This window comes from Girardinichthys multiradiatus, chromosome 18 (assembly GCF_021462225.1).
Source record: "Girardinichthys multiradiatus isolate DD_20200921_A chromosome 18, DD_fGirMul_XY1, whole genome shotgun sequence".
Classification (NCBI taxonomy): Eukaryota; Metazoa; Chordata; class Actinopteri; order Cyprinodontiformes; family Goodeidae; genus Girardinichthys; species Girardinichthys multiradiatus.
The window spans coordinates 32,034,732-32,048,743 of NC_061810.1; the positions used below are offsets into that span (position 1 = coordinate 32,034,732).

Consider the following 14,012-nt stretch of genomic DNA (forward strand, 5'->3'; position numbering starts at 1 on the left):
TGGATTCAAGTCACAGTCTGAGAGAAACTAAGCACTGACAGCCAGGGCAGATTCTGTATTATAGCCGAATGATACATGGCTTTAATTTGATACCACTTTCTATTAAGACCTGCAAAAAACAAAAAAAGAGGATGCACCTCGAGATAAAGAATGTGTAGCCGGGGGGGATCTGTTTTAAATGTCCTCTCCATATCCTATATCTCAACACTTTATTATCTGCTTGGCTCTCTCTTCTTTTGTTTGTGTTTTTGTTGGGACATTCCTCTGTTCAGAAGGACAGCGAGAAGAAGTGAGCTGCCTAAGCAAGCAAAGACAAATGAAACTAGGCAGTCTGAGACTAATGTACACCAAGAATGTGTATCCCCAGCTGCAGTTCCTTTCTCCTTTCTTTGCAATCAGAGGTGTAATTACTCTTCTATTCAAAAGTCTTTATTTGGAGAAGAGAGAAAGGAGCTTAATGGACAATTGTGATTAACAAATGGGACATATAATTTGGTAGAGGTGCACATTTCACACATCGTTGCAATAAAAAAGAAAATCATAAAAAAATAAGTATTGAGGACTTTTAATTTAACGTTAATATATTTTCTTATACAAGCTTTCATGTCCAACCTTGTTCTTAGCTTTCTTTTAATACATTGCTCACTTTAAGTGAAAACACCTTAGAAAATAACCTCACTGATTAATTCAATCATTTCAGTCAATATAATAAGCACTGGGCCATTACTCTTGGTTTAGGACAACAGAGCTCTTGCTCTACCTCTAGACTTCACACAAGGAGGTCGGCCAAATTATAATATGTAATGGTGGTAAAAGCAGCACAATTGCTGCATAATATTAAACAAGTGGAAAAAAAAGCATATCTAGAAGAAAAAAGTATTTTTATTACTTTACCAAGGTTGTGTTGGCTCTAATTTGACTGTAACTTATGCACTATCCTGACTCAATTAATGCAATACACAAACATGTTCATTATGTACACACTGACAGAGCACAATCTTCTGGATAACACATCCTGTGTAGGTTTTGCCCAAAACATGAGCTGTTTTTCAACCAGGAATTTATAAATCATTCTTGCAAAACATAGCTAGGCATAAGGGACAGTGACACTATAAAATCAGTGCAAATCGATGAGCTAAAGAGTGCAACAAGACAATTTCTTTCTTGATCAGCTCTGAGCAGCATCAGCAAGGAAAAGCCTGATCAGTGCATATCTACACTGGAAACAAAAAAATTGGGTAAAGCACTAACTGGAAAGATGAAAAGTAAGGATGAAGGCAGAAAACACTGGTGTGTTGAAATAATGCCCGCTCAGCTCAATCTAGGAATTATTACAGCTATTAGAAAGCAATTAATTATTATCTTGCTCTATTGAATTAGATTAACATTAAAATTCATAACAGCAAAGAATCTACAATATTCTCCTAGTTCTTAAACTGTCTGCGGGATTAATTAATCTACCTGCAGAACTAATACAAATGAAAATCACCTGTAGGAAAAAACGCAAACAGAAGCATAGAAAAAAAGCTCTTTTGGATTAACTGACCTTTGATTCTGTGAAGAGTATTACATCGGTGCTGTGAAGCTCCGACTTTCAGCATGTCAATTTCATTGGGCCTTGGTGCAGCATAAAGTGGGGTCTCAAAACCAATATAAAACAGCCCCTATATTAAAAAGTGGGTAGTTTCTGAAAAGAATAATGGCTAGCAAAAAGGAAATGACAACTCAAGGACACTTTCTTTTCCTTTACAGCCTGCTTGATGAGGTGCTGTTTCACAGACTTAGTGTGCCAGTCACTATACCGGGCCACGTTTCATAGACTTAACGCCCACAGCAAGCACCCAACTGGGATGACAATGGATGATATAGTGTGTCTGCCCAACTGTTATCACCTGGCTGTAGTCCCAACAGCTGACAGACAAACCTTTCTATGTGGAGATGAGTCATTGAAAAAGTGTTGGAGCTGCTTCAGTTTCCATAAGACACTGCGACAGCAGGCTTGTAACTCTACAAATTGCTTGTTATTGGTTCATTCCCAATGATTTCCTCTCAAAGGCTTGTTAGATTAGTCCTTCAATAGATGAGAAACATACAACAACCCAGATTAAATCAAATAATGGTTACTGCCAAAAAGTTAGGAAACCCATAAACATCCATACAATTAAATATGCTCACCAAGTCCCTTTGGAGTGATGCCGCTGCTGTCGGCGGGGTTGATGGCCCAGTAGTAGTATTTCAGCATATGCATGAGCTGAAGGACTGTACCAACTCGACGGATTGTGTTGTAGATGGTAGCTGTGCCAATGAACTCAGCAGAAAGGTATGTGTATAATGAAAGCTGAACCTGGAATGAGAAAAAAATGTACAGGTCCTTCTCAAAATATTAGCATATTGTGATAAAGTTCATTATTTTCCATAATGTCATGATGAAAATTTAACATTCATATATTTTAGATTCATTGCACACTAACTGAAATATTTCAGATCTTTTATTGTCTTAATACAGATTATTTTGGCATACAGCTCATGAAAACCTAAAATTCCTATCTCACAAAATTAGCATATCATTAAAAGGGTCTCTAAACGAGCTATGAACCTAATCATCTAAATCAACGAGTTAACTCTAAACACCTGCAAAAGATTCCTGAGGCCTTTAAAACTCCCAGCCTGGTTCATCGAATCAAAACCACAATCATGGGTAAGACTGCCGACCTGACTGCTGTCCAGAAGGCCACTATTGACACCCTCAAGCAAGAGGGTAAGACACAGAAAGAAATTTCTGAACGAATAGGCTGTTCCCAGAGTGCTGTATCAAGGCACCTGAGTGGGAAGTCTGTGGGAAGGAAAAAGTGTGGCAGAAAACGCTGCACAACGAGAAGAGATGACCGGACCCTGAGGAAGATTGTGGAGAAGGGCCGATTCCAGACCTTGGGGGACCTGCGGAAGCAGTGGACTGAGTCTGGAGTAGAAACATCCAGAGCCACCGTGCACAGGCGTGTGCAGGAAATGGGCTACAGGTGCCGCATTCCCCAGGTCAAGCCACTTTTGAACCAGAAACAGCGGCAGAAGCGCCCGACCTGGGTGGCACTGGACTGTTGCTCAGTGGTCCAAAGTACTTTTTTTGGATGAAAGCAAATTCTGCATGTCATTCGGAAATCAAGGTGCCAGAATCTGGAGGAAGACTGGGGAGAAGGAAATGCCAAAATGTCAGAAGTCCAGTGTCAAGTATCCACAGTCAGTGATGGTCTGGGGTGCCGTGTCAGCTGCTGGTGTTGGTCCACTGTGTTTTATCAAGGGCAGGGTCAATGCAGCTAGCTATCAGGAGATTTTGGAGCACTTCATGCTTCCATCTGCTGAAAAGCTTTATGGAGATGAAGATTTAATTTTTCAGCACGACCTGGCACCTGCTCACAGTGCCAAAACCACTGGTAAATGGTTTACTGACCATGGTATCACTGTGCTCAATTGGCCTGCCAACTCTCCTGACCTGAACCCCATAGAGAATCTGTGGGATATTGTGAAGAGAACGTTGAGAGACTCAAGACCCAACACTCTGGATGAGCTAAAGGCCGCTATCGAAGCATCCTGAGCCTCCATAAGACCTCAGCAGTGCCACAGGCTGATTGCCTCCATGCCACGCTGCATTGAAGCAGTCATTTCTGCAAAAGGATTCCCGACCAAGTATTGAGTGCATAACTGTACATGATTATTTGAAGGTTGACGTTTTTTGTATTAAAAAGACTTTTCTTTTATTGGTCGGATGAAATATGCTAATTTTGTGAGATAGGAATTTTGGGTCTTCATGAGCTGTATGCCAAAATCATCCGTATTAAGACAATAAAAGACCTGAAATATTTCAGTTAGTGTGCAATGAATCTAAAATATATGAATGTTAAATTTTCATCATGACATTATGGAAAATAATGAACTTTATCACAATATGCTAATATTTTGAGAAGGACCTGTATATATTCACCAATGTTACCAACAGCAGAGCAATGTAAACAAAGGCACATAAAAACTAATACATCAGACCAGGAATGGAAATTAGTAGATGGCAGTAGATGCAAACCCTAAGAGGAGCCAAGGGACAAACCCAAAGTTAATGTGCATAGTGCATTTAAAACGTGCCTTTTTTTTAATGGGAAGTATAGATGTACTTTTGAACAGCACCCAGTCAACTTTTTGTTGTCAATGTCGGCGGCTCGTTTTGCAGTCCTGGTTTTTATGTACTCAACGTTTTCAGACATTTCATACCTGCTTTGACAACCAATGGTTTAGAGCAGTTTTCTAAAATTTATTTCTGTCTATTGCAATGAAATGTAGTTATGTGACTCAAAAAGGCAAATTTGCCTTGCTCAGGAAAATTAGGCAAACACATTGGGATGTAGGACTCCTTGATATAATTTTAAATTATTTTAGCTATAGAAACGATACTCCAAAACAACACTGTATCTAGGTTAGTTCCTAAAATGAGTCACAAGTGGTAGAATTTACAAAGGTTCCTGCAATGGCATCGCACCTTTATATAAAAAAATCCAGTCATTAAGTACTACTTATTTACAAGTCAATGGCAGGAGTTATATGTATTAATGCAAATCACACAGCTTGCAGCTTTCTATATGTCTATAGCTCACAGACAGGGACAAATAAATTAATTTTAGCACTTTGGCCTCCTAGGAGAGCAAACCCAGGCAGCTCGGCCTCAGTATAAAAGTGCTCTAACCTACTTCATTACCAAGCCGTTTTTCTCATTTTTCATTCATCTTTTCTTATCGCTCCATTTTGAAGTGTCACTGGCAAGCCTCTGGTCAGTTTTGTATTTCTTTCATACTTCTTTTTATATATTTGTGGTCTGCCTACCAATGAAAAAAAATCACTATTTTGGCATGCGTACTTAGTTTCTTTGATATGTCTTATTTGATTTTATGGGTCATTATTTAAATGTAGGAATGGAAAAAAAAAAAACTCATTTAAAATGTGTATCTCAGACCAGTCAAATGAGAGCATAACTGTAACCTTTTAATATTGTATATGATTTAAAATTGCATCACACGGTGATAAACTCCTTAAAGCATCAAATGTAGGACATACCACTATTTTGAATGACACTGACCTTGTAGTTGCATAGTTTAAGCAGGTATTTAGCAGTGGTTTGAAAGCTTTCATTTACACACTGGACACAATGTGCAGTCAGTTTTTACATGTTCTATAGTTCCAGCATTTGAATCTTTTTACTTATTTTCATTTGTATTTCACTACTACTTTTATAATGACCCGTACCATTACCTGCTGTCAGTGAAGGCTCATCCAAATTAACACAGAGACAATGCCTACATGCTTCCACTAAAAGCTGTTTGCACAATACAAATTTGTCTTCACGCTTTTACAATGGCAATAATGGCGAATAGTTCAAGAGTTGCATATAGTTTTAATCTCTGGTTGTTAATCTTGCTTCTTGCAGGAGCTCACCTTTGCTGGGGTGTATATCCAAATGGCTGCATTAAACAGGATGTGATCACACAGCTGTTTCAGCAGTGGCGCTCCATGTGGCAGACTGTCGAGATACTTTGCAAAGGAGAGGAACTGCTCTAAAACAGCCCTGGTGATGTGTGCACGTGAAGACTAGGAAGAGATCCACAAAACCATGTTAAATAACAAAACATTCATGAGAGCATTTTGATTTGTTCACTGCAAATCTCTACAGTAAATTTAAAAAATCTATTTAGTTGTAAATTAAAGACATCCCAGCAATCTTGACCTAAACCAGTTACAGTTGACGTAAAAATAATTTAAGTTCTTGTTAAACAACACCATTTGTAAACTTGGAAATATAAATTGTTTTCCTTAATGCATTGAAAACCAGTTAGACCATTTACAGATATTAAGGTATGCCAATAAAAAAAAATCAGACACTCATCAAAATGTCAATTTTAAAACCATAATACTTGTACTGAAGTGTATCATTGTGTGAGAATCTCAGACAAGCTCATACCTAGTAAAACACAAATCTTATTGATGCTTTCAGAGCAAATATTTTCATGAGATTTGTTTCTTGTTCACAATTTAAACAAATACCTTCAAAGAGAGCTATTTTTGATCTGCCTTAAATAGCGAAGTATCAATTCATCATGCTAACATTTGTGAGAATTGGATCTACTCAGCCGGTTTGTCTCATTATTGGATGTAATGAATCATAAAAGGAAAAAATGGGGACTTTTAAAGACAATTCAACGTGTGACAAGTACTATTACAGCTCACGCCTGGTGCTCATTGTCAGTCCAGGTGGGGACTTTGTGAAAGGAGGCGTAAAAGAAAAATTAAGGCCAAAGGAGGGGGTTAGTTGTGGCATAAACAGATCATGAACAGATGGTGCGATATGTCAAAGTGTGAAACCTGGCAGAAGGAGGGAGGGAGGAAAAAAAAGAGCAGCTCTCAGGTGTCGACTGTGCCTGGCTGTTAGTTTACAACATCTGAGGACCGCAGGCAGGCAAGTCACTGAGTGACAAAGTGGAGTTATATCTCAGTGCTCTAAAAGAGACAGCACTCTGGGGATGGCGGCTGCTAGATCTGCATCACAAAATGGGTAAATAAAGACTGATGGAGAAAGTGGGAGACATGTTCCTCCCTTCGGTTCAAAGACACATACAGGACTTTGCCACAGGCAGTGGAAGATTAGCCTGCTGACAAGGCTTTGAGAGTACAGGCAAAACACAGTGCACCGTGATAGATCAAGAATCAGACAAGGCACAGCATACCTGGACAATGAAAGCAAATGGGGTATTTACTGGAATACTCACAGACTGTTGGTCTGTATGAAATCTGATATCTTGTTCAAACATTTTAACTAAAGCAAATGTACATCTGAATTCCTGAGAAATAGAGGTGAATCTCAGTATATAAGGATATCATCAAAACAGTGGCGGTTGCTGGTCTTTCAAGGAGGGGAAGCCCAATTTCAAGATCGCTGATTCGCTCATTTCGCCGTCAATCAAAAAGCGATTCAGCCTCAGACACATCATCCAATCATCATGCAGAAGCTGAGCATCCGGGCCAGCCGAGGCCAGCCCACTGCACCATAGACCCTCAGAGATGCTGAGCGTCCGATGGACAGGACAAAGCCCAGCATTTTTGCTTCGCTATTGAACTCACTGTTTAAAGCACTGTGAAGTTGTGGGAATTAGTGAGAAGAAAGCTGTGTCGTTACCATTGATAAGAAGCTGATTCTGAACAAAAGTTGAGCGCGTTGTGGTGCATATTTAGTCAATGACATGTACACACAACAGTATATATTTTATCACTTATTTTTTGACATTTTAGGGGAAGGTGAGCTTCCCTTGCAGTCTTAGAGCAATCTTTTTTTAAATTCGTCTTAAAACGATTTGAATTTTGTGGATTGACTAAAAACCTAATCTATATTGTGAGATAGATAATTTGGTATTTTAAATAGCTGTAAGGCATCATTATCAAAATTAAATAAATACAAACCTGAAGTCTCACTCTGTGCTAAAATCAGCATTATATTCGAGTTCCACTTTTTGAATTGCATGAGATAATTAAACTTTTCAATAATATAATATAGATATTTTAATTTAATGAGATGCAACCATAATGGATCTGTATGGAAAACAGTGATGATATCAGCTCCATACCTTCTCTAACAGGTACCCAATCACCAAAAAGCCCTTTCCTCCCAGCATCTGCTCCTGCATGGCCAAAGAACTCTTCAGGAGCTCAACCAAAAAGGCTAGAAGAGTGGCACTGCAAAACAAATAAATCAAAAAATCAAAAAAATAAAAACATATGGCCTTTCACAAGTCTTTTCAACAGGAATTAAATTTAATCTACTCATACTGAAAATTGTGGTAGTTCAGTTGTCATTATTGTGGTGGTAAAGAAGCAAGAAAATACATTAACTCTTTCAGCATGAGAAGTGAAAACAACAAGGTCATTTTCAGAGGATGTCAGCAATCAGCTGGGGACTCAATCCTACCCTTTCATCCCTCTTAGATTCAGAAAAGAAAGGTTGGGTTTCTGAGTTCTCTCGGGGGCAGGGAGTGGTCTTTGAGGTGGACTGTAACAGATTGTGTATGTGTTCATATGGGAGGGGGGTCCAAAGAACTAAGGCATTGCAGTGAAGAAAATATTTATTTGTTCTGCAGCTCTTCAGCTGAAGCCTTTTGGCTGAATGACAGTGGTGCTTGGTGACACTTCCTAATCGGCTTTTCCTCACATCCTCCAATGGTTTCCCCTCCAGCTCAACAAAAACAAGGCCACAATCACTCCTGCGCAGGCTTGCCCATATAATGAGCATACACACAGTATGCATATTCATCTAATCTGATGGGTATCTCTTATGTGTGCTGATGCATTGTCAGCTTGAAGTTTGTTTTTCACAGTTGATTTATTTTTTCAAATACAAATCCAGTAGTAAAAGTATAGAACTGTGTGGCAATCAACTCTGTGCTCTTGGTTTAGACAATTAACAAGTAAACACAGCTTTCTTCCAGCATGGCAGGACAGTGCTGACTGATGTTTTCACTCCTGCTTTGTATTCAGGTTGGCAACAACAAATATCAAAGAAAATTATTATTAAACGGATATTTCAAAAATCACTATCTGTGCATGCTGTTAAGAACAGCAAACCCTCGGGCCAAACAGGAAGTTAATTGCTTGACGGGCTTTGTACTCCAAGGCCCAGCAGGCTTTACAGAGGGACAAAGTCTTCAAGCAATGACAAAGTTCAGTGTTTGGTAGGGCTGCACACTGTGAACCAAAGTGCAAAACATACTGGCAAGAGGAGAAGAAGGATGGAGAGCTGAGAGGAGTGGACTCTTTGGAGGCAGAGAGCTATGTGTTTCAGGGATTTGTGCTACTATGTGGCCACTCCTGCATCCATCCATACCAATAAACTATCAAAATATTAAAGCATAGCTAAGACTCCTGGGAGTTGTGGCTCTGCACAACTGGGAAGCTTTGAGAAGATAAGCTCAGGATGACAGGAAAGAGAGTAGAGACAATAATGAGAAATAGACTATAAATTTATAAACATTGTTACAGGATACAGACTAATGAAAACTTTTTTTAACATATTACTTGCTCAATTGCCTGGGTTTATGGGTACACAGAGCAATATTTACTGTGTCCCATGCCTTGTGTGACATACCTATTTAAAAGGTGTAAGCACAACAACATACTGGTTAGATTTATGAGTCCACTTTTCTGGTGAAAACACATTGACAATTTTAATTGTATAAAATAACGCCTTACTAGCATGAAGTAAAGAATCTTTTCAATTCCAAACATACACTGATCAGGCCTCACAGTATAACACAGATTATCTCTCTATCATGATTCCTGGTAGGGATGTTTTTTAAATAAAATTGTATGTGTTAGAAGCAGAAAAATGGGCAAATTAAGGATTTGAGTGAATTTGAGAGGCGCAAAATTGTAATAACTAAATAACTTGGTGAGAACATCTCTGAAACAGCAGATGTTTTGTGGTGTTCCTATTCTGCAGTGGTCAGCTTTAATTAAAGGTGGACCAAGTAAAAACCAGTGGTGAACCATTGAATAGGTCAACACGCAACCTCATTGATGCATGTGAGGAGTAAAGGTGTCATAATGTCCAGCCCAGCCTGGTTTGTTGGGCAAAGGGAACCTAACTGGGTATATTGCAATAACTTAAACAGCTATGTGTTGCTATATTGTAGCAAAATAATTAGATATCTTTCTTACACATCAATAAGCATGAGATATTTGAATGTTGCAGTTCTACTTTAATTAAATCTAATAATTTAGATGCAAATAAATTATTACAACAATCCTCCCTTATAGAGTTAAAAAGATTATCAGTCTCAGAGACAGCTACACAAACTATTCCTAAAAGAACACTGGATCCAAAGAGTGAAACATATTCATAGCCCCTTCATAGTATCAAATGGAGAGTTCAGTCACTTGCCCTTGTATTGTCTTTTTGCTATCTACTGCATCAAATTACAGTTCTGCTCTGTGAGGCAACAACACATGAACGTACCAGACTGTAGTTTCCACCTGGCTGTCTTTCGACTGATGAAAGTCCAGCTGAGCAAAAAGTGGAAAGAGTATCTGGATACCACCGATGGAGTGGATGGCACTGTGAATGGAGTGTGTAACTGTGGCTTTTACATCCTGTGACAATATAAAGCAAAACAAAACATTTGCTATTTTTTGGTACAATATCTGTGAAATGTCTCAGAATTTAAACATGAAAAATGTTTATGTTGACTGAATTTTAAAAATAACACAATGTATGTATCATTGCCTGAGGTGGTGTGTGTAGATTAGGAGTAACGCATTTGACCTGAAGCATGAGGGCGTGTGGTGAGTGCACGAAGATGGAGGCGTTTTCACGAGGTGAGGACTCCAGACAGAGCTGGGCGTCAGTGGCCTTGGCGTTATAGGTGAAGGCGATGGAACCTGCCAGTTTGCTGTCATACAACACCTGCTTGTGATGCTCCGCTAAGTGGATATCGCTCTCGGACTTGAATTTAAACGTACTCTGAAAAGAAGAAAATGAGAGCAAATCAGGGAATGAAGGGATAAAAGGAAACATGGGGCAAGTGTAAGCTTTTATCCTGCACAAGACCAGTATTAGTTTCTCTGTGGTTTTATCTTAATCAGAACTTAATGAAAAAAACTTTTTTGAGAATGAACTGATTAAAATTGTGCGAGGAATGCAGCGTTTTGAAAATTCAATTACTATACTGATTAGAGTTGTCTTTTTTTATTTTTATCAATCTCTATCACTGTTATCAGCCACAAAATGCAACAAAATCTACCATTTCAGTGATGCAGACCATTGTTGGCACAATTAACTGGAAAGCAGCAAAATAGCAGCAAGAGGTGGTGTAAAGTGCAACATTTCATGATTAAACCTTAATGTCTTTATTTCTCATCTCCAAAAACTATGAATGTAATCTCATCTGTAAATCTTTGTGAAAACATAACACACTACACCGATTACCTACATAAAATATCTAATTTATTTTATAAAAACAGAATTGAAGTTTGTTTTGTTCTTTCACTTAGTTTTATATTAACTCTTTCCTTTTTTTTCTCCGCAGAGGAACACTGTCTGATGAGAGTCAGCAGCTTCTACAATAGAGAGTAATGATTAGAAGGAACACAGGCTGACCAATTGGATCAAAGTTTCTTTGATGGCACAAATTAATTTTTATTTGTTTTAACTTAACCACACAATTTTTGCCAGACTTTTCTGGAACTGTATAAAGGCTACCACAGTCACTGTGAAGGACACACTGGAATGGCGGCAGACTGAACAGGATAGCAGTTTTTTCCCCTTTCTTTAACTGAATGAGTACTTTTTGGTTAAGCTATACTTGTGGAAAAGAAATAAATTAAGGGTTATGAGATATGATTGAAAACACTATCAAATTAAAGCTGATAGTGTGCAATTAAGCTCTGAAATACTGTCATTCCGCAACCTAGTAATCAGTAAAAAAAAACAAACTATCAAGTTACTTCGTTTTAGAGGAAATGCTTTTTCCCCATCAAACGTCTGGTTACTTTATGATTCCAGCTTTAATTAAACCCTTTAAAAGAAGAGGAGGATTTCACTTCTTTTAATACTTTATATTAGCCCAGGAATTTCACATTACCTTCTATTGTCTCAAGACACTGTGATTGCTGAATGAAAGTGTGAGTCCAATCAATCAATGCCTCAATAGCACAATAGCACATTCATTATAGTTAATATAACAAATTGCTTATCAATGACAGAGTATTCTTAATTTACTCAATCAATTAGTTGTTGACAAATGAGCTAAATTAATCTATCAAAGTTGTGAGAATGGACTATACTTAAATGAATTCCTCTAATCAGAGCTGAATTATAAATGAATGTGAGAAGTGTTTCCCATCCTTCTCTGAATTATGGGCAGCAAGCATGTGGTGATAAGAGAACTCAGTAGCGAGGAAACAACCATATGGTCCCTGAAGATTTGTAAAAAAAAAAAAAAAATCACTCAGGACCTCCTGCCTGTACCTGCCTAATAAGCACAAAAATCTGTTATTTTTGGTGAGAGTAAAAGCCTAAAGAGGGGTACTGGCTCAGGCTGTTAGTACTACAATAAAGGTCTATTTTCCCAGGACTTCAAGCACTGGTGGTACTTCAAATTTGGTATTAACCACACAAAGTAAACACAAAATGAATAACTTGTCATGTCGAGCTAATAAGCAGAAAAGCCATTACCATGAGCACATTGATCTTTGCTTCAAATGGTACCTATGTATATTTTGACAACACCAAGTAGACAGTTGGTGAATACTACTTCATACCTCTGATGTCATAGTGTGGATCCAGAAATCAAATTTAAGCATGTCTGAGAGACAAATCTGAAAACAAGTTTGAGATTCTTGCAGGAAGGCTCAGTGATAAACTAAATTCCCTGCATTTTATGTATCCTAAATGAACATGCTTTTTAATATAAGGTTTTATGTTTCTTTACAATTTAATGAAACATAAATCAAGAGAAGTGCAAATAACCATTTATTACTGCAGCTGTGCTCAGTGAGTTAACTACAATTAGTAATACAAGAAAACAAGTTACTGGTAGACAGGGGGGAAATCAAGAGTATTATAAATAAAGCATTGTTCTTATTTTTATGAAATACAAAACTAAAACATTGAATATAGTGGGTCGAGTTATACAATGATGTACAGTAGGTGGCGGTATTCACCTCTGAATTTGTTGCATACAGCCAGAAGAAGAAGAAGAAGCAGCAGCACAATGCTTTATTTAAAATACTCTTGATTTCCCCCCTGTCTCCCCTCTGTTCCTAATATTCCTTTTAGACTGAATTACCTCCCATTACCTTTTTTCTGTCATCCAATCCCGGCACTATGTTTACTGGCGGTGAGGAGTGTGGCAGCGCATGCGCAACGCGAATCGACTAACTCTGTGCTCCACTAACCAGCCTGAGATCACGTGACACCAAGTCGCTGATGTAAATTCGTATTCTCATAGAAAAGAAATCGCACTCACACACTGTTATAGCATATTGTATTCATAAAGAATAAACCACACCTGTAAACTTGAACTTTGTTTTTTGTAATTTCTTGAAGCTGTAACATTTTATTTTGTATTCTCACAGAGAAAATATACAATACCTCTTTTGGATTTCACTTATGGACAACTATTGACTAATATGCACACATTTCCATCTTTACATACACATTGTTTTTGACAATGTTCTTACCCCATATAAATGTAGCTAATAAAAGTGTACTTTGCATTTTATGTATTTTAAAAGACTTGGTTTTAGAACAAATGAATGGACTTTATTTAATTAAAGGTATAAGTCACATTTTAATGCTGTAGCTGTGCTTAGTACTAAGTTAATTGTCAGTAACAAAACAAGCTAATTAGTATAAACTTTAAAGGCCAACCAGTTATTACCTATATAAGCTAATAAAAGTGTACTTCTTTGCATTTTATGCATTCCAAAAGAACATGTGTTTATACAAGGGTGAAAAAAGTTTGCAACTACACCTATCACTACTTTTTTAAATGGCAGGTATTTTGGATTTTGAGGTGGGGGGTTGATGGGAAACCGACTTTCACACAATGTACTTCGACTTCAAAGGAATGCTTTTTATAGTTCCAACTTGGAAGTTCAAAATTGTGTCTTTTTGTGCAAAAACTAAATGCACAATAAAAATTATTTAACCAAACTTACAGGGGCACAGGAGAAGAACAGTTGTTTAACTCTCTTTTTGGGTTTTTGAAGAAACAAATCCCCACAAAAATCTAAAAAAGTCAAAGACCTGTTGTATGACTTTTTTGGTGGTACTTGTAAGACATATTTGTATTTACTGAGGTTGCTGTAAGTTTCTATAGCCACCTAATGTGTTTTATGATCCTTTATCTTTGCTTTTTTAAACAAAACTGTTATTCATCTAAATGTGACACTGATAAAGTAAGTAATTTCCTCAAATGATATAGATCAAC

General features: G+C 37.7%; 1 protein-coding gene across 8 annotated transcripts in view; it reads right to left on the bottom strand.

Annotated features, from left to right (window-relative positions):
- The window catches only part of nbeab (neurobeachin b), a 302,755-nt gene that overhangs the window by 176,341 nt on the left and 112,402 nt on the right, over positions 1 to 14,012 (bottom strand). For all 8 annotated transcript variants that reach the window (XM_047391759.1, XM_047391756.1, XM_047391755.1 and 5 more), the window contains 5 exons: positions 10,343 to 10,540; positions 10,037 to 10,170; positions 7,653 to 7,761; positions 5,473 to 5,625; positions 2,176 to 2,344 (listed from right to left, as the gene is read on the bottom strand). In XM_047391759.1, the coding sequence (XP_047247715.1) occupies positions 2,176 to 2,344; positions 5,473 to 5,625; positions 7,653 to 7,761; positions 10,037 to 10,170; positions 10,343 to 10,540 (763 nt within the window). The remainder of the gene's footprint in view (positions 1 to 2,175; positions 2,345 to 5,472; positions 5,626 to 7,652; positions 7,762 to 10,036; positions 10,171 to 10,342; positions 10,541 to 14,012) is intronic.